Source organism: Amblyomma americanum, chromosome 2 (genome assembly GCF_052857255.1).
Source record: "Amblyomma americanum isolate KBUSLIRL-KWMA chromosome 2, ASM5285725v1, whole genome shotgun sequence".
In the NCBI taxonomy this organism is placed as follows: domain Eukaryota; kingdom Metazoa; phylum Arthropoda; class Arachnida; order Ixodida; family Ixodidae; genus Amblyomma; species Amblyomma americanum.
Window position 1 is genome coordinate 149,448,573 of NC_135498.1, and position 19,844 is coordinate 149,468,416.

Here is a 19,844-nt window from a genome sequence, read left to right on the forward strand (position 1 = left end):
GAGCTATCGCGCTTCATCTGCGGCGCGTCGCGCAGTACCGTCTGCAGTGCGGCTTCAATAAGATCTGGCAGCTTGACAGCAATTTCTGAAAGCGAACTTGATTGAAGGTGAAAAAGCTCGTTAATCACGTGTGCTCTGGCGAGCAGACGATTGACAACGACGAAGAGCGATTGAGCGGGAAATGCGTTTCATAATTGTGAACATCGTTTAAGACGTGTATCTCTAAGCAAATATGTCGATTTGTTACGTGCTCAAAATACCCAATGTTCTGTAAGCACTGCGAAAAGAAGTGGCATATTCGATCGATATTCTACGGAGTGGAAAATGAGGCCTATGGTTTAGTTGTTTTGATACGGCATCCTTGCTGAAGTAATCATGTGCTGTCAGTGACAGAAGTTTCTGGTGTGCGAGGAAAAAAAAAATCGTCCACGACCATGGCGTATTTTGTACTGAAAACAATGTGAAGGTACGAAACACGCATACTGTGTCCGTTGCAAAATCACGCGCTCACTTGTGCGTGATTAGGTTGCTAAACATTTATTTCGTCAGAAGGCAAAATGCAGATAATCCGTTTTAGATGGCTATCAGTCCACGGCTGGCAACCACCTGAGTAGACCAGGGTTTGAACGCCAAGGTGTGAGCTGACCAACACGGCCTCCCATTGCTCGAGAATAGAAACTTGTATTAGAGATTCCTGCCGCGGCTCCTCTTTACAGTTCCACAATATGAGATCGTAAGTGGCTATTTCGCCACATAGTGCACTTTCCGGGTGGTAATCAGTGGGGTAGAATTTTGATACTAAGTGAGGAGTCATTAGGTATCGCGTCTGGAGTCGCCTCCAGGCAGCCTCCTGCTCCTTATCTAAGGTTCTGTCTGGAGAAGGGAAGATCCTCCTTTATAGTTTAAAATTATTAGTAATGTCGTAATATAACGCTAGGCCGTCCTTTCGGAAACTTTCAGTAACTACCGCATCCCCTGCTCGGCTGACGAATACTCGAGCTTTGTTGTGTGCTGCTTCGTTGTCAGGATTCCCGGACTGAGCCGGCACCCATATCAACTCAATAATTCTGTGTTTTGTTTGACCCAATCTATTCATAGTTGCCTGGGAAATTTTGCCCCTTGCATAACTGTGCATCGCGAATTTAGAGTCGCATAGTATGGTATCAGCGCTGGTGTTAATGATGGCAAGGGTGATATCCACCTCTTCTGCCGTTTCTGAGGGTGTGGTTTTAGTAGTGCTGGAGACTATCAGTCTGCCTTGCGTGTCCACCGCAGCTAGTACGAACGCTTGTTTCTGTGGGTTTTCTGCGGCATCTACATATACCGCTTGTTCATGTTGGCTATACATTCTGTGTAGAGCTTTTGCCATAGCTTTCCTTCAGTCTTCGTGGTGGGCAGGATGCATATTCTTAGCTAGTGGCGTGACTAGTATTGTCTGAGCGATGCATTTAGGTACTTGTGTCTTGGTGTCTAGTGGCGGCAGCTTGATGCCTAGCCCTAGGGGATCATGTATGCCTCCTCCTGCTTTAATGCGGGAAAGCCGGCCTTGTTTCATTGTTAAGTGTGCTTCTTTAAGCTTGTCTAGAGTGTTGTGCGCTCTTAGGCTGTGGAGTCCTTCGGAGGAGGTACATGTCGCTCATTTTTTTCTTTTTCAGTGCAGTCTAATTTTAGGTATTTCAGGTACTTATTTGCTAATTTTAGGTACTCAGTAGAAATACTTGTACTATTTTGGAGAGTTCCTTGATCGCTCCAGTCCTTTTGTCGGCAATTCGCCTGATTAGTCGTACGTTCATGTTCACAGTTGTCTTGAGTCTCTCTAATATCTCCTTGCTCTTCCTGTTTGACTGAAGTAAGAGTCACAGGGTTCTTATTGTTTGAGCTTAATGTACAGAGAGCCCTTCCGCCCAGATGTGAAGTGGAGACGGAGGTTTTGTAAGTTTTGGATCGATGGCCTCTTGGTGTCTCTGATTACGAATACTTCGGACTTGCAGGGCCAGCAGGTTAGCCCTGCTTTACCGGCCTGGTCTTCTATTACTTTTACAGCTTGCTGCAGGGTATCCTCTACCTGACCATAGCTGCCAGTTGTGGTCCATAAAGTCCATCGGCATAGAATGTGTGTTGCAGCCCCGGGAGGGCTGCTAATTGAGAGGAATTTTGATTAATGAGAGGTTAAAAAGGAAAGGCGACAGGACTGAACCTGGAGGCGTTCCTTTACCTCCTAGTTATATAGGGTGTGATTTGATCTCTCCCGCTGCTTGCTCTGCCATTCTGTTACTCATAAACGACTTTATGCAATTGAGAGTTTTTTCCCCTTTATTAATATGTGAGAAATTTTTTAGATACCACCGTGCGTGACGTTATCGAAAGCCTTGTTTAAATCCAAGCCTAGTATGGCTTTAGTTACTCTGCGACGTTCCGGGCGTATTGTGTCTCCCTTGAGTTGCAGAATAACATCTTGTGTGGAAAAATTATCCCTGAAGCTAAGCGTGGAGTTTGGAAGTAAATTATTGTCCTCGGAGTATTCTTGTAGGCGGTTGAGAACTACTTGCTCCATTAATTTTCCTATGCAAGATGTCAAAGAAATTAGGCGTAGATTATTTATACACAACTTCTTGCCCAGCTTTGTAATGAATGTGACCTTTGCATGTTTCCAATTCTTGTTGAATGGACCCTTCCCTCCAGTACTTGTTCAAGAGATCAGTGAGAGCTCTCACTGACCCCGCGTCCAAGTTTCTAAGAGCTTTGTTAGTATATAACACCTTCGGGCCCGGCTGCCGACGTGGGGCGTAGTTGCCCCATGGCGAACCGAACCTCCGCCTCTGTGATTTCGGCGTCTAATCCCTCGTTTGGTGTCCCGCAAGAGTCTGGCAGCTGTCCTTCTAGGGTTGTGTTTAAGTATCGATCTCGAATTTCCGTTAAGCATTCCTCTGTAGTTCCTTCCACATGTCCGCTAAGCAGCTGAACTTTAAGCACGGCCAGTCTAGGCTTTCTGTTCGCCTGATTATTTCGCTTTTCATGCCATGCTTGCTCTCGAGCTTTGTGAGAATTTCAGCTTTACAGGAGTAAAATTCACTGCGGGAACACGGTGTTCAGTGTCAGTGGTGCCGAACCACTGGCGCGCGCTGTGGCATCCTACGCGCGACGTACTCACGCAAATAGCTGGAGCCCAAGCACCTTCGAAACATTGTAGTGAGTGTTCTATATTAGAAAAATTTTAACGTCTTTATTTTTGCTTCGCGCGCGCTATCGGAATACTGTGGCAGAGGAGCAAATTTAAATTTAGCTGCAAAATATACACCGTGTCGTGTTACATGTTGCTGAATGTCTATAGAGGCAAGTTTGGAAGGAAGTTGCCCTTCAAGAACGGCTGCAAATGTCTACGATGTCTCAGTCTCATCCTTTGCTGTCACTGCTGGCGTGCCCATGCCAGCAAAAGCGGGAGCTTTTCGTTCGTGAAGGATATGCACTTGCAAAGCTAGTGTTAAATCACAGTGCAAGCGCGCAGCTGCGGTGTGCTTTCATGTAAATGAAAACTACGTAAATCCATGCCCCAGCCAGCTCCAGAAATAGGGCAAGCCAAGTGGGAAAGGAAGAGGCGGCTGTAACAGGATGTTTTCAAATTCTGGTGCTGTTTAACAGGTGTATGGCGACCGTTAGTGTTGTCTCCACTGTAAAATGCCACTTCGCTCAGCACGCCCATTGAGTGAGCGCACCAAGCTAGAGCAGCGGCGTTCTCCCCTCTGCCCCGGCCGGACTACATAAAGCCCCTTGATATTGAATGTAGCGCATTTCTGTGAACTTTTCCGCCGCGCCGCGGACTCTCGCACGACTTCCTCGCGCGAATCTCCGCTCGGCGCTTTTCTGAACGATGACTGGCCCGCCTGTCCGTCGCCCAGACAACGCGCTGGAAAGGATCGTTTTCTTGCGTTTTCTTCTTTCGTTGGCGCCATGAGCAGGACGTCTGCCTCTGCTTCTGGTCCAGCTCCGTTGAGAAGCGCGCTGAGTATTCGGACTGTACTTTTAATGCCGCGTTACGTCCGGCTGCGGTGCATTTCAGTGCACGGGCCGGAGTGAAAATGGCGTCGTGCTGTTCGCGATTGCTCGAAGAAAAAATGACATCAGCCGAATAACAAAGGGGACCCACAACATCGCCCTTAAGGACTTTGTCCCGGCAAAGTACACCGTCCCCGGCGAAGTCATCTACATTTCGTGGTAGCTAAACTAGTGTGCATACATAAAACTTCTTGCGATATTATCAGGGAGCTGATAATATTTCTTTATTCGCTGATCATAGTGCGTCGTTTCACATGCTAATCTTTCCATTTGATGGCATTGCTCTGCATGTTTTATTCGCATCTGTTTGTGCTAGGATTACGCCTATTATAGTCACTTTAATTTCTGAATATCAGAGTGGGTTTTCGCGAAAAACGTTTCGATCATCTACGTTCAGTTTTCTTTTGCTAGTAAATACGCGTGCTGCTGACCTTGTGCCCCAGAGCTCTATCGTGGAAGCTTTAACGGCGTTATACCGTCGCATGTCTGAGGGATTAAAAGGGGTGTGAATCTTTAGAGAGATTAAGGCGCTCGATCCACCGTCGCGACTGCGCGCAGCTCTACCGCTATTCCGAGATCTGATGCCACCTGAGGAGCAAGTTACAGAAAAGGCGCTTTTTAGAGCGAGCTTTGAATTGTCGCAGGCGAAATTTTCATGATAACTGCATTGAATGGTGCTTTCAAAATAACATCAGATTCTGTAGCTCCGTAGTTTATAAAAGTACAAATCGTTTCCGTGAGACTCACTTAGTCACGGAATCGCTCCCTGGGGACACTACCCGTTTCTTACATCCATGGTTTGCGGCCACTGACCCAGAAGTCTCCAAAACGAGGGCTTAAAAAGCCAAACTGTGCCTCGCCCGTAGTCAAACCATGAAGAAGGTACCGAGCCGGTCGCGAAACGTCGTGTTTTTTAAAAAAGTAACCTGGTTGGCATCATTCATCTTTCTACAAAATTAAATTTGCCAACCAGACAGACATTAGTCAAATGTTTTCATTTGAGTTTTATGGAATGAATACATCCTTTCTGATCGCGCTTTACAGTGCTGAATATTGTTTCAGCATGGACATCTGAAGCATTCCTTGAATGCATTCGACGGGTTAGCGTAGATGAGTCATCAAGGGAATACCATATCTTCCTGCCACTTAATAAAATCTTCTGTTGGCAGGAATCGCCCCAAAATTTTAAGTCAAACTTCGCGCATTAGCATACGTGCCAACCTCATTGCTTAAAAATTCGCAAAACCGATAGGGGGGGGGGGGGGGGAGGGTGTAGCCAAGCCAGCACACAAGTTTTTTTATGACGCGTTGCGTCCCCAGTGCATGACGCGATAGCACTGAAGCTTCTTCACACGTGGCGCTGCCCATGAGGAAACGCACAAACGGAGAACAGCACGTGGTGAACGCGGAGTTTCAGCGCGCTGGAAAAACCCAAGTACCAAGCAGGCCGAATTGAGGGCAGCGCGCAGTTGTTTCAGAACCTTGACAGAGCGGCAGTTACGCCGCATTCGATAAATAAGCAAAGAAGCAAAAATGAACCTGCATTGCCAAAAACAGATTCATAGTTTGTGCTGTAAGCTTGCTTCAGCTTGTTATATTCTATTTAAAACATCGGGCTTGCTGGACATATCAGTGCTGAAATTTATATACTTTTCTCTTTTTCGTTGTCAGTTAACATACTGCTGCGAATCGTGGGCTATCACTTACAGGTCCTATATTCATCAATTTTTTTTCTTTGCAGAAAAGTGCACAGCGTATAATAACATACTCGAACAAGTATCAGTCCAGCGCCCCCTCGTTCAATGGGTTGCAGATTTTGCAGTTTCCTTTGTTGTATGATATGAAAATCGGGATGGTTGTAAGTAACATTATATGAAATAATTACTCTCTTTCAAACAACATTTTCGTCTTGCCTAATAGAAATACCAGGCATGCAAACAATATAAATTTTAACCACCATATAACTCGAAGCACCTATGGACAGTGCCTTAGTATAATGGGGCGAGAGTATGGAATATCGTGCCACTAGAAACTAGAATCGCCAGGAACTTTTTTTTCTTCATTAAACGTTTCTACTTTTCGAAGGTTGAGGAGTACGTTTCGTGATGGCTTATACGTGTGCGCTTGAGTGTTCATTACCATTTCTGATTATGTACAACCGAACATTGTGGGTATTCTGTTGCTTAAATAACAGCCTGTAAAATTGACCTCTACTAGCTTCGTCTATTGGCACAGCAGATATTTTCGAACGTTTTCTGCATTCACTTTACAAGATACATAAATAAAAATAATAGTAAAATGAACGGCGTGTAGCTCGGCTGGCTCACTGTTAACGCCAAGCCAATAGCCGCCGCCGCTTCGGGCTAGGGGCGAAGCTCCGAAAACGAAAATACGCGCCCAGACCGTCTATCGGCCTAGCGCCGGGTGCCTGCCGATCATTAAACACCTGCAGTTGCGCGCATGTCACAGGGGCACCAATAAGCAACGTAACATGCTGTTTAGGCCTGTGGATGAATATTGTGGGATCGGTTAGTCGAGAACGTCATAGCGCGACACGGCACCTCCTTGGGGGCCCGTCGGAATTGACCGATGCCAGCGCCTAGGCTTACGCACAAACGAGCTCCCGACGCCATAGTCTTACACGGAAATTTTGGGAGACTGTGGCGACAGTCCGGATTATGTGAATTAAACGGGGGTGAGGAGTAGGAATACACGTTGCTTTAGTTGGGTCGAATTAACGATGTTTTACGGGACAGTGTTCCAGCTGCTGCTGCTAATTTCACAGATGGTATACATAACCCTCTCTCGTAGCGGCGCAAGGTTACCACAGCTAACGGTGTGTTTTTTAAGTAGAATATAAAATGTTTATCGCAAATAAAATTTATTTTCCGTAAGATTTCAGGCAAGACTCGTAAAATCGTAAGAAGGGTCAAAATTCACACATTTGACGGAAATATCGCAAGAGTTGGCAGACATGCATTAGGCACCCAGATAGTTCGGCGCAAGTCGAACCTGCACTGGTGACGTGTTCCAGTGCGTGCAGCGCCCAATTGGGACGCTATCGCACAGCGTCATGCACACTCTTTTCAAGGCAAGAGCCTTAGATCGCTCATCACCAACGAAACACGGTGTTGACCGCCGAAGTTCAGCGTCACAGCACAATATACCCGGAACCGGAAGTGACATTTCTGGCAGGAAATGATGTCGCCAAACAGGAAAATAATCCGGAAGTGACGTCATCGAACCGGAAGTGAAGTCAGCTAAACAGGGATTGGAAGCCGGAAGCCACGTGATGGTTTGGTTAAAGCGGTACGTTATACGCGCACGTATATAGTGTGGTCTCTCCTAAACACCTTTACACTAAGAACTTTGAACCTAATGACCTTCACTAGAAAGGCCTTTGAGACGTTAGTACTAGCTACTATAGCGAGTAAACAAACGTGGTTGACTAGTAGCTCCCGATGTCTCTTGTCTTCAATCCGATATTAACAAGGTTCTTGACTGGTGTTTTACTTGGAACATGCAACTAAACATTAATAAGTGTAAACATGTACGCATTTCTCGTCTCTCTAATGCCCCTTCTTCTTATCACATTAACAACGTGTCTCTCGAAACCGTGTCATGTTATAAATATCTGGGTGTTTACGGTTCTTGTAACCTGTCTTGGAAAACTCACGTTGAATACATAATAAATAACGCTGATCGCATGCTTGGGTACCTTCGCAGAAATTTCTCACGTTCATCTACTTCAATAAAATTATTACTTTATAAAACATTGGTTCGGTCCAAGTTAGAATATGCTGCATCTGTCTGGAGCCCTGGCATCGATTCACTCGTTTCAGATTTGGAAGCTGTACAGAACCGCGCATGCCGTTTCATTCTTTCTAATTATCACCGAACAAGCAGTGTAACCGCCATGAAATCAAGTTTGTCCCTACCACTTCTTTCCCACCGCAGATCAATAGCCTCATTGTGTCTCTTTCATAAAATTTACCACAACAGCTTTCTCAATCCTAAGTTACTGTCTAGACCATGTTACATATCAGCACGCGTTGATCACCGTCATAAAGTTGGAATCCCATCTTGTCACACCAAATGTTTTCATGACTCATTCATACCCCGAACTTGTGTCAGCTGGAATCACCTTCCCCACGACATCGCAGGTATTTCCGATAACAATGCATTTCGTAAAGTCCTTAATGTTTCTTTCTGAGTATGTGTCGCTTATTACTGTATAAAAATTGCCTTTTTACTGTCTACACACTGTTTTAATATATCCCCACTGCATTCTAATCTTATTGCCTTCCTGTGTTTTCACTTTTTATGTATTCCTGGTTTATTTTTGTTTTCCCTCCTTGTTGTTGCTGTTTAGGCTGAATTCTTATGTGTTCCCACTCCCCTCTGTAATGCCTTCTGGCCCTGAGGGTACAATAAATAAATAAATAAATAAATAAATAAATAAATAAATAAATAAATAAATAAATAAATAAATAAATGCTTTTGCATTCACAACACTCAAGTTGTATCAAGTGCCCTTAGTAAATTTTTCTTCGCCACTTTGTGGATGTATAGCCATCGAGAACTGCGTGGACGTCTTGTCTGAGAGCGACGGAGCAAAAGGGAGCGCACGCGACGGCACAACAGAGCAGGCAGCTCAAATTTGGCGCCATAGTCACTGTGACATGTCATCACACCTCACCTCATGCGCTGAGTTTCGGTTTTTTGCGGAAAAAAAAATAACCGGATTTCCTCGCGCTGCAGAGCTTTAGAGAATGACTTTTTCTTCGTGTCGAATACTGATATGGCATGGTTTTGCCCCATAGCTTCGAACTTTCTGTTGGCCCTAACCACCGGACCATCCATATTTCTAAATTATTTAGTGAATTTTAATTAACTACTGGCCGAATCAGGATTAATAATAAAGCAATTTGCGTCCGCCGCCGCTGACAGTTCATTCTCGGAAAGATAATCTTTCTATTTCGAACTCTATATTTGTTGTAGTTCTAAAATGTGTTCGCTGAAACACAGAGGATAGTGTTTGTGATGCGAGAAAAGTGTGGAGAACTGATGTATAACCCCAATGTCGCCGAGTGAGTGATATTAACTGGCAGCTGTCTATTTTTCTCTCATATGGTGTCTTTGCAGGTATTCGTTGTTCAAGGTGATGTTTCTGTCGAAGCAGACGTGGAAGCTTGTGTGGAAAAGACGGCGGAGCACTTTGGAAGGATCGATATTCTTGTGAGTGCCTGGCCTGACATCAGCAATGAGAAGGGATGATAAACGCTCACAGGGGTTGCTCGGTAGTCACGTAAAGAAAGTCGGGGAATACACCAGTGACACTGTTTACTGTGCTCTGATTATAACACTGCAGAACAAACACCAGACAACCTGTTGAAGGTCACAAAATATGCAGATTCTTTTTTTTGTGTGCAGAGCTGTTACACAGAATTTCGTGGCATCCGGTGGTGCCCGACAAAATAACTTGACGACTCCTTGCGCCACGAATTCACTGTTCGTATTCTGACGTGGCTAAACTGTGGCGCGAATCAGTTCAGCTGGTTAGGCGGTGTTCTTCGAAGTCTCTGCGGGGAGCCCAAGGTCGGATCCCAGTGAACAGCGCAGCCGCGTTCACTTTGCGACTAAGGCCCCCTCTCACTGTAATTTTGCTTAAGCGTGCCTTAAGACAGCTGCGACCATGTTATTCTAGCAAATTTCCTAATTTAGTTCGTGACTTGACTCTCTGTGGCAACCTCTGTTCAGCCGTCAACCTGTTTCGAGTCGTCCGATGCCTTTCCTTCAAAGCGGGAACTGAAGGATTGTCTTTACAACTCCAAATTTTCTCCTCATTGGTTAGCCGCAGGATTTGAACACTTACCTGTTTCTTACGAGGGTCCTTGTTACGTGCTTTATAGACTGAGAGGAAGCTGTACAAAGTATTATCCAGCTCACCTGAAGCTGGTTCATGGTCAGGATTGTGTCCCAGTCAAAACATTTATGATAAGATGATAACAGTATGTTATCCTTGTTAATAAGGTTCTGCTCTGATGTAAAGGAGAAATAAGGTTCGGTGGTCAGCCACATTTACGCGAATGTCTGAGCCAAGTGGGTAAAACGAGCGGCAGCTGATTGCAATAGGTTTTTGTAGGACTGGGTTAACTGGGCCCTGAAAATTCGTATCCAGTATATTCTTTGGAACTATTTTCAAGACCCCAGCCGACCAGATCTATATACTAAGACGCACCTTGTTTTTTCGAATTCGCTAATATAGATATTTGTGTATCCAGCTAAAATAAGATTGCGGGAACAGTATTTACTTAAATACTTCGAAAGATAGGGGAGAACGTCTCTTACGGCTTACGCGGGAGCATGACAGTCGTTAGACCGCAACCGCTACCAATGTTTCTTTTTGATCCCATGTGGAAAGCGCAATGGCATTGCACTTAAGCTGCAGTGCAAAGGTATGATAATATGTTCTGTCACCCATACATCCTTCACAAATGGTCAAATGCCGCCGCCTCGTCCACAAAGTTCACAATGTGCGAAAGAGTGAATGACCGGTAGGCTGTAAAACTTTTATTCATATTGAGTTGAATTGTTCTCAGTGAACAGCAAAACTTTAGAATACCTAATCTATTCTGACAAAATAAAAGTTAATAAGTTCAATTGCTTTTTGACTCTCATAAGGCTTGGTTTATGGTTTATCGTGGTTTAACGTCACCCAGGAGATGAACTGCAAATCATGATCAATGAGTTAGACAGACAGAGCAGTACGGTGCGTCTAAAAATAAACATGCAAAAAACCAAAGTAATGTTAAGCAGTCAAGCAAGGGAACAGCAGTTCACAATTGGCAACGAAGTGCAGGAAGTGGTGAAGTCTACTTAGGGCAGGTAGTGACAGCTAATCTGGATCATGAGAGGGAAATAACTAAAGGATAAGTATGGAGTGGAGTGCATATGACAGGTTCATTCAGATCATAAATAGCAGTTTACAAATATCCCCCCAGAGAAAAGTGCACAACAGCTGTATATTATTGGTACTCACCACGAGGCAGAAATGTGGAGGCTAACGAAAAGGGTTCAGCTTAAGTTAAGCAGAGCACAGCGAGCCATGGAAAGAAAAATGATAGGTGTAACGTTAAGAGACAGGAAGCGGGCAGAGTGGGTGAGGGAACGAACGCGTGTTAATGACATCCTAGTCGAAATCAAGAGGAAGAAATGGGCATGGGCAGGGCATGTACTGCGAAGGCGAGATAACCGCTGGTCCTTAAGGGTAACGGAGTGGATTCCAAGAGAAGGCAAGAGTAGCAGGGCGCGGCAGAAGGTTAGGTGGGCGGACGAGATTAGGAAGTTTGCAGGCATAGGGTGGGCGCAGCTGGAAAAGGACTGGGTTAATTGGAGATACATGGGAGAGGCCTTTGCTCTGCAGTGGGTATAGTCAGGCTGATGATGATGATGATGAACATCCAAAAGCGACTCAGGCTATGATGGACGCTGTAGTGAAGGGCTCCAGAAGTTTCGACCACCTGGGGTTCTTTAACGTGCACTGACATCGCACAGTACACGAGCCTCTACAGTTGCGTCTCCGTCGAAATTCAACCGCCGCGGCCGGGAGACTTTCATAACGTTAGCCTCGACAAGGTGTAGAGCAGACCAATATCATGTCGTATTATAGCCTCTGTCTGTAAGGCTAGCAAATGCTAGGAAATAATTAACTTTGCTAATTAAATCCTCGTCGTTGAATGATCGCACGGCATCAAAAAAAACATAATTTGTCGACTGCTTCTCCATGCCAAAGCATTAACGACCAGTTTGAGTTCCTCAACCTAAACGACAGGCTTATGTAGGGTGAGAGCGAATTGATCAATTACTCGAAGTGGGAACAGTGTTGGTCAAATGTTTAGAGGAGTCCCTAAGGTGGAGTAGATTAGTGAAAGGTGGAGTAGGTCCAGAACTGTTCCCACTACGAGTTATTGATCAATTAGCAGAGCTGAGTTGGTAGTTAAGTTGGTAGAGCGACTTCTACGGCATAGCGGTTGTCTGGCGTTCGAGCTCTGTACCAGGACCAATTTTTCTTCACCTACGAAGTTTGAGAGAAAGCTTCATAGCTCTACAGCTTTCCTTTGTAGCCGTATAGCTGCGCTCGGGTGGATACAAATGAAAAATTACTCCCTTATTACAAACCCACTCGCCTTTTGTTATTCCATTAACATTTGACGAACACTGTTCCCACTTCGAGCTATTATTCAATTCTGTCGCGCCCTACCATAAGCTTGCCGTCCCGGTTAGCTCAGTTGGTAGAGCGACTGCTCCTGTGAAGCGGTGGTCTCATGTACGAACCCCGGACTAGGGCGAATTTTTCTTTAACTACAAAGTTTCCGAGAAAGCTGGAGAGCTTTTTTTTGTAGCCGTATGGCTGCACTTCGGTGGATGCGAATGAGTAAATATAAATACCCCCTTATTGCAAAAGAGATTCTATCATTCAAAAATTGATTCAGGATCACTTCAAGCCACCAGTTCTGTTGCACCAGGCACTGGGGAACGAACCCAGCACCTCCCGCACGAGAGGCGGATGCTCAAACCACTATAGGCTACTGCTGGAACATTGCAAGCTTCCGTCGTCGGCTTTCCCATCTGCCTGCTGCTACCATTGCTGAAGTTATTTGCACATGCGCAAAACGCGCCCTGAACTCCCCTTTAATCTTCATCCCTTGCGTACAATCGCAGATACTTCCCATCTCAACTCGTGTTGTTGACTAAATTTCGCAACATGATTGTCCGAACTTTCTCAGTATGGTGGTAGGGTTTCGTCCACTTCTGTCGGTTAGCAAAAAGCAATCTCGGGGAAAAGGTTGGCGAATCAAAAACTGTACTCAAGCAAAGCGTGTGTTTCTCATGAATCCAGTAAAAAAGCTGAACGCTTGGTAATACGTTGCACCGGCAGCCATGTTTCCACATTTTAATGTGCAAGCATTAGGTGGCGCAAGATCAAGGTCATGTCCGCAAAATATGCCGGCAAAACATGTCGGCAAAATGTGTCCGCACTATGACGTCCGTGTGCGATGTGCGTGTGTGAGTGTAATGTAATTGAGTAATAATTTAATGAGCAATGTTATAAGTCGTGATAAAGATTGAAGACTTCATGTCGGTAATTAATTGTAGTTGAGAGAATTTATTAATGGTAATTAACAAAATTGAATTAAGGCAAATTAGATTTAGGATTATAACGATGATGAAAGTATGATGATGGTGATGATAAGTGATGACATCGTACCAAAGTCACGTGACAAGACTTGCAAAAAATTTCGAAGTCGCGTGGAAAATTGAGGTCATGGGACAAGATGACGAAAACAATTCGAAGTCACGTGACACAGCGATGACGTCTTACCAAAGTCACATGACAAGACGACGCAAAACTCCGGGCACGCGACACAATGACTGACGCCACGCCGAAGTCACTTCACTAAGTGATGACGTCACAGCAAAGTCACGTGACAAGACGAGTTGCAGAAACATACTGAGAGAAAGTAGGTTGCGTGAGTTTGAACTAAAAAAAATAAGGAACCGCTACGTGATACAACACTTGTAGTAGTGATCTGCGAGATTTCAATTTCCCACCCACAGGCTTTCGCATTTATTCAAAGCGGGTCGCCGCAGTGCTCTCAAATGTTTTTGTATACTGCATTCCTGGAAGCCAATGATGCGGAATTCTGACAAGGAAGGCTTCGACGCACTGTTACACGCGCACTGAGTATATGCATCTGATTCGTGTGGGTGTCTGAAACTGCACTCTTAGTAAAATGACAAAACAAATTTGTGGAGGTTCGTGAATTAAAATAAAAGCATACTGTAAGCGTCCTTATTTACCGGTCACGTAATTGACGCGAGAAAATAATATCCTTAACACTATGTGGAGAGGTTGCTGTAGAGTGCGTCATTATTCAAGCATGATTTGTACCTCCCACAGGTGAACAACGCAGGTATCGGCGGCAATGTCACAATGCACTGCTCTATGGAAGACTTCCAGCACGTCATGGGGATAAACCTGCACGGTCCTCTCCTAATGATGCAGAGGGCTTTACCCCACCTGCGGAAAACGAAAGGTGAGTTTTCCGTGTAGTTATATAAACACATGGCCTGACCGTTTTACGATTACTGTCCGTCTACTATACATTAAGGCCCTTTATGTTACTTGGACATATTTGTGCAAGGTGAAAACACCATCGCTTTTGGAAGCGTGGCTATTATATCGCCCTTTTTGTCGCTTGTAAGCGAAAGGCTTTCAGAGAATTATAAGACACATTATCCCGTAATCTGCATCGCAGCCACAGCTCAGAGTGTCGGTACACAGTCTTCGTGCAAATTGTTAAAAAGCGAGCGACATTTCTTTTTCTTCAAGATGGTGTAGCGTGCCAAACTCGCAGATTTTCCTCGCGACATTTTGAAGTTTTCTTTGTGCATCTCAGATCCTGGCCGCTTAACAGCCGCAGAAGTCATCAGTTATTGGCCAGATATGTGTGTTCATAATTCCGCCTCGGTATGCTTAACATTCGTCACATCATAAAGAGTACCTCTCTAGGTCGTTTCTGCGAAGATCTTTTGGTGAACCAGACAGACGATTCCACCGTGAACATTATGCGTTCCTTTTCGTAGAGGCGACGATGACGAAACCACAACTCGTAGTGTACTTGCAAAAGTTTCAAGAGTACGGCGGACGCTTGCCTTGGCAGCCTGATTTGACAGGTTCCATGATATTGTGGATGAACGCTTTCATAAGAAAACCGAAAAATGATTTACGCTACTCATTTCAACGCGATGTAATGCGGCAGTAGCCGTTGTTATGAACACCAAGAGGCTTTGGAAGGACAACAGTGACGGGGCATCTATAAACGCGAATGCGAGTCTGCTGTCTGCTTATGCTCCGTTCATTCCTTTTTTTTTGTATCTCATTTCTCCTTTCCATCTTGTACTCACAGGTGGCCGCCAAATTGGCCACCTGATGTCAACTTCAGTTTGTTTTCAGTGGTGTCATTAAGCCCGGTGTCGCGAATTCGCAACATGGCATTTATACGCCTTGTGCTCATTACTGCATGCGGCGTACATTCAAAGGTTGACGCCGACCTGTTCCTGGTCGCCAGCACTTCCCGGTGAAAAGGTTTGGCATCATTTTCAGCAAATTTTTGTGAAGAAAAAGGAGGCGCGAATGTGCGACTTCCAGCCACCGGGCAGTAACTCCTCCTTATTTTTGTTACAACTGTTGTGCATGAAATCTGATGATGTTTGTTGAAAAAAAAAATGTTTTAATCTTCCTGGGCCATCGAGGCGCTTCGATACCTTCCATTTGGTCTTCCACATAACTCGGACGAAGGATGCGAAATGAATTATTTTTTCGGCACAAAAAAAATTTCATATTGGTGTTCGAATATGGTTAGCATACTGTGGAGGTTAAGGTTTTTTTCCTTGAGTCCTTAATAATTTGGGTAGTGCAGGGTTAATAACCTCACTGTCGCAGTTTTGTTCTGACTTATCAACGCACGTTACAAAAAAAGGTCGTATCAGCTTTATTGGAAGCAGCTCGGGTTCGAATAAATCAGCCGCGGCAAACTTTTACATGTAAGACGAAACCGAATAGGAAATAAGACCTAATATAACGCCACGGACGCCCAGTGTTTTGTTTTTGGATGGACTGAAGCAGTTACGGGTGTTGTGCCCCGTAGCTGTGTCTTCATTGCCAAGAAGATTTGTGCCTGGTATAGCGGATCGAGTGGAAAACCTCTCCCAATGATATCAAATAATCCTTGCCTTAGGGATAGCATCTCCCCACCTGCTTTCTTCCGCGGTCCACTGCTTTTCAGTTTCATTGGAATGCATATTATAGGAAGGTAAGGGTTTCCGAGTCTCGACATTAGATGTCTTGTCCTGTTGATAGCCTCTATGATAAGTAACATTTTACTGTAATACATGCTGCTGTTTATTTTTATAGATACTTAAGAACAGCGCTACGGACACAGGACACAGAAAGAAAATGACACACACGGTCAAAGGAAATAGGCTGGTTAAACAGGGGTCAACAACGGAGATGATCACACGTGTCGCCACGAGGCAATTTTTAGAAGCAATAAGTGTATTTTTTACAATGTGTATGCGCGCAGACTAGACGTTTTTGCTTGAAAAGCAAGCATGATCTTTCCAATAAAAGCAGTTAAAAGTCAGCGCCATGTGCGTACTTTTTTATTGCCATAGTGTGCCTGCTAGCATAAAGCATTTGCCAATATAGGTGCACACTGGACTCTCGAAGAAAGTCTAGTAACATCCGGTGGTGCGGCAGCGTGTGTCCTTTTCTTTCTTTGCCCTCTATCCGTAGCGCTGTTTATAAGCAACTATGGACAAGCAACTAACGCTATCTGCCATTCTTCTCTTTTTTTGTGGGCATGCGTCCTTCTATCAATTTTCTTGGTATAGTCCGCCGGTCGGTCCTCATTTCAAAGTTTGTTTGTTACGCTCCAAGTTTAATTATGCGTCTATATACTAGGAGCACAGATGTGGTATGCGGTGGCAAATTAAATTTTGCCGCCGCCGACCACATCTATGCTACTGGTATTGATGCTCATGGTGGGTGGAAAAGCGCGAACAGACGAAAGACGAGTCGTATGTTCGCGCTGTTCCACCCACCATGAACTGTTACCAACTAGCCCAACTTTCCATCCTTCTTTTGGCATTGATGCACAATGAAACTTGGGGCGTAACGAAAAAACTCCTTGCTTTGAGGGACGCCGTAGGGGAGGGCTCCGGCTAATTTCGCCAACTTGGTGTTCTTTACCCTGCACTGACCTCACAGAGTATACGGGTCTCTAGCATTTCACTTTTCTTGAAATGCAACCGCCGCGGCCGGCATCGAACCCACGTGTTTCCGGTCAGAAGCCGAGCACCATAACCACTGAGCCACCACGGCGGCACTGACGGCGCCTTCTAATTTTCGTGCAGAATAAGTAAATAAATTTTATTAACTAATGCTTTACTTTATTTACTTATCCGCCGTCAGTGTCCCCGCGGTGGCTCAGTGGTTATGGTGCTCAGCTTCTGACCCGAAACAAGCGGGTTCGATCCTTACCGCGGAGGTCGCCTTTCAAAAAAAGCTAAATGATCGAGACCTGTGTACTGTGCGCTGTCAGTGCACGGTAAAGAACCCCAAATTGATGAAATTAGCCGGAGCCTTTAACTACTGCGTCTCTCATAGACTGAGTCGCTTTGGGACGTTAAACCCCCTAAACCATAAAAAGAAATGCACTTGCCGAGCACTCGATATCTACCACACACAGCATAAACTGGACAGAGGCACGTGTGATCGCAAAAGAAAGTCGTGGCTCTATCTTGAACCATTGATCATCCCGACGAAAGCACATAGGCTTGATCGGAATGATGGAAATTTGCCCCCCCCCCCCCCTGTACGCCAATATGCCTGGGTTCATGCGACGTGTTTAATAAGCGACACTACTACGTTTTGCCTCTTTGTGAACAAGACTCCCACGCGGGAGCCGAAACGTCTGTCCATCTCCATTCTTTCGGTCGGTGTCTTCGAGTTTCCTTATGCACCATCCCCACCAGACAGAATTTTGTCAGACCCTTGACTTCAACCAGTTATTTTTAAGTCTCACGAATGGAATCCTGATGTCGGATTTCGAGCGTTCGATGTTTAAAACATCAGTCACATTACCACTTCACTCATCATCGGTCTTCTTTCTTTTTTTCTTACCAGGCAGTATCGTCAACGTTTCAAGCGTAGCCTCTACCGCAGCGGTGAGTACTAGACCATCGGCTCCTTTGCATTCCACTAAGAGATTCTGATGACTTGATGCGGGTTCTTGGTATTCTGCGATTAAATAACCAGTTGTTTAACAGTTATTCACGACTAGTTTGACTGAGCATTAAATCACACTCGTGGTGACGTTCGCAGCACATTTAAATATGCAATTGGGTCATTTTTTTTAATGCAGAGTCATTTTTTTTAAATCTTTGGTGAATGCAGCCACAGTCACGTCTACATCGGTTAGGCTTGATCGAAACGGCGATATGTGCAAGTGGGCAGAACCTGCTTTTTTTTTCAGCGTGCGCACGTTTTCAACTTTGTCTTTCTGGGGGCGGCCATGTTGACACTGTTGTGTGACACTAATGTTTCTATTTCACGGGTATCCCAATATCAGCTTACCGGGCACACCCGGTAGAGGCGAAGCTACTCGCGCGCTCATTCAAGTTTGTGAACAGTGAAAATGTTCATTGAACACCTTTGGAGGGCAGGCAACCAATGAGTTAAAAGTGCCGTCCTACAGTAAGCAAAGCTTATCTTAAGCAGCACTCGAGCCTTCTCTGCAGGAGTTCTTACTATCTATTTATAACTGAAAGAGCCTAGTCACGAGAATATCTGTTTTGACACACCGCTAGGTCATGGATTAGTGAAGAAAAGTTTGGCGACACATTTGCATGAAGTTTGCAGGCCACATTAATGTGCTTTGTGGTGTTAGGACTCAAAGTGTTAGTAGAGTGTTTCACCAGTAATCGGGTATAGGAACACCGCCGCTGTGCCGGTTGAGGAAGGAACGTGGGTCGGAGACGAGGAGTGGGAGAATCAATGGAAAGCTGTATTTGCATATTTAAAACATTGAAGGCTTAGTCAAAGACAAACAAATTGAAGGCTGAGAAGACTACTCAGGTATTCGTTGCTGGATGAAAGTGTCGGCGCTTTTAAATAGCCTCTCCCGTACTCTTACCGCCATTTTGCTTTGACTGAAGTCAACAGCGCTCATTGGCTCGCTTTCTCAGCTGGCCGAAGTCTGGCATTCACAGACGGCGCCCCTCTCTCCATCGTCTTTCTCGGCCGAGTCACTGGGATGAATCTTCCGCAAGTGTCATTCCCTCTGGTCACCTCCTCACCGACAAGTGGGTGTGCAGTTAACCAAATGCAGCTGGCGTTCAGTTAGGAGCAGACGACTGGACAGGAGACCGACCAGGGTGGTCCAGTGGCTTCGTCTAAGTGCTGCCCGAAGGCGAACACCTGTAACGGCGACACTAGCGCCGCCGACAAAAGAGCTAAGCGCGGAATAATGGCAGCAGCTCGTCTCCATGCGCAGCGGCAGGCTTTACGGGACGCCTCCCTGGCGGCGCCAGATTGCCTTAGGGTTGCTTCCGCTGCCATGGGTGTTGCTTAATTTGAATCACTTGGGGCAGGAAGACATATGTTTATAGTTACGTGGCAGTCAAGGCTGCGAAAGAATGAAGAAATCGCATTAAGAAATGGGCTACAAGGTATTGAAAAATTTAACGATTGATTGAAAATGGCAGATTTTGTGAGTACGTTGCTGCAGAAGCATACAACGCATGTTTACAAGTAGGTGCCAGAGCAGTAGTTTGCCAGGGCCAACTCATTAGCCAGGCAACAATGCCGAGTGAAAATTTCTCTCGCGACTTAGACAACGGGCGACTCTCCGTTGTCGATTTGGAGCACTATCGACTGCGGCTGACATATGCGTTGAGGTATGGATGGATGGATAAGGCTGAACCCTTTGAATCGGGCGGTGGTTCAAGCCACCTAGCCATGACTTGTGATATTCTACTCTTCTACCCGCTTGAAATCTACTTTTCTTTCACTGTCCTTAAACCCCAATGCTTCGAATAAATCAGTCCCGCTGCTTTACACTGTAGGGTGAAGCAATTTATTGAAGAATATCAAGTGTTCAGCCGTTTCCTCCCCCTCTCCGCACGCAAAGCACAGCGTGTGCATCTCGTGGTACCTGACTCTA

The 19,844-nt window shown here is 45.3% G+C and overlaps 1 protein-coding gene across 1 annotated transcript in view; it reads left to right on the plus strand.

Moving 5' to 3' along the window:
- LOC144121896 (meso-2,3-butanediol dehydrogenase-like) overlaps positions 1-19,844 on the plus strand; it is an 81,668-nt gene that overhangs the window by 13,986 nt on the left and 47,838 nt on the right. Inside the window, exons 4-6 of the mRNA XM_077655335.1 lie at positions 9,199-9,291; positions 14,018-14,153; positions 17,807-17,847. Coding sequence (XP_077511461.1) covers positions 9,199-9,291; positions 14,018-14,153; positions 17,807-17,847 — 270 coding nt within the window. The remainder of the gene's footprint in view (positions 1-9,198; positions 9,292-14,017; positions 14,154-17,806; positions 17,848-19,844) is intronic.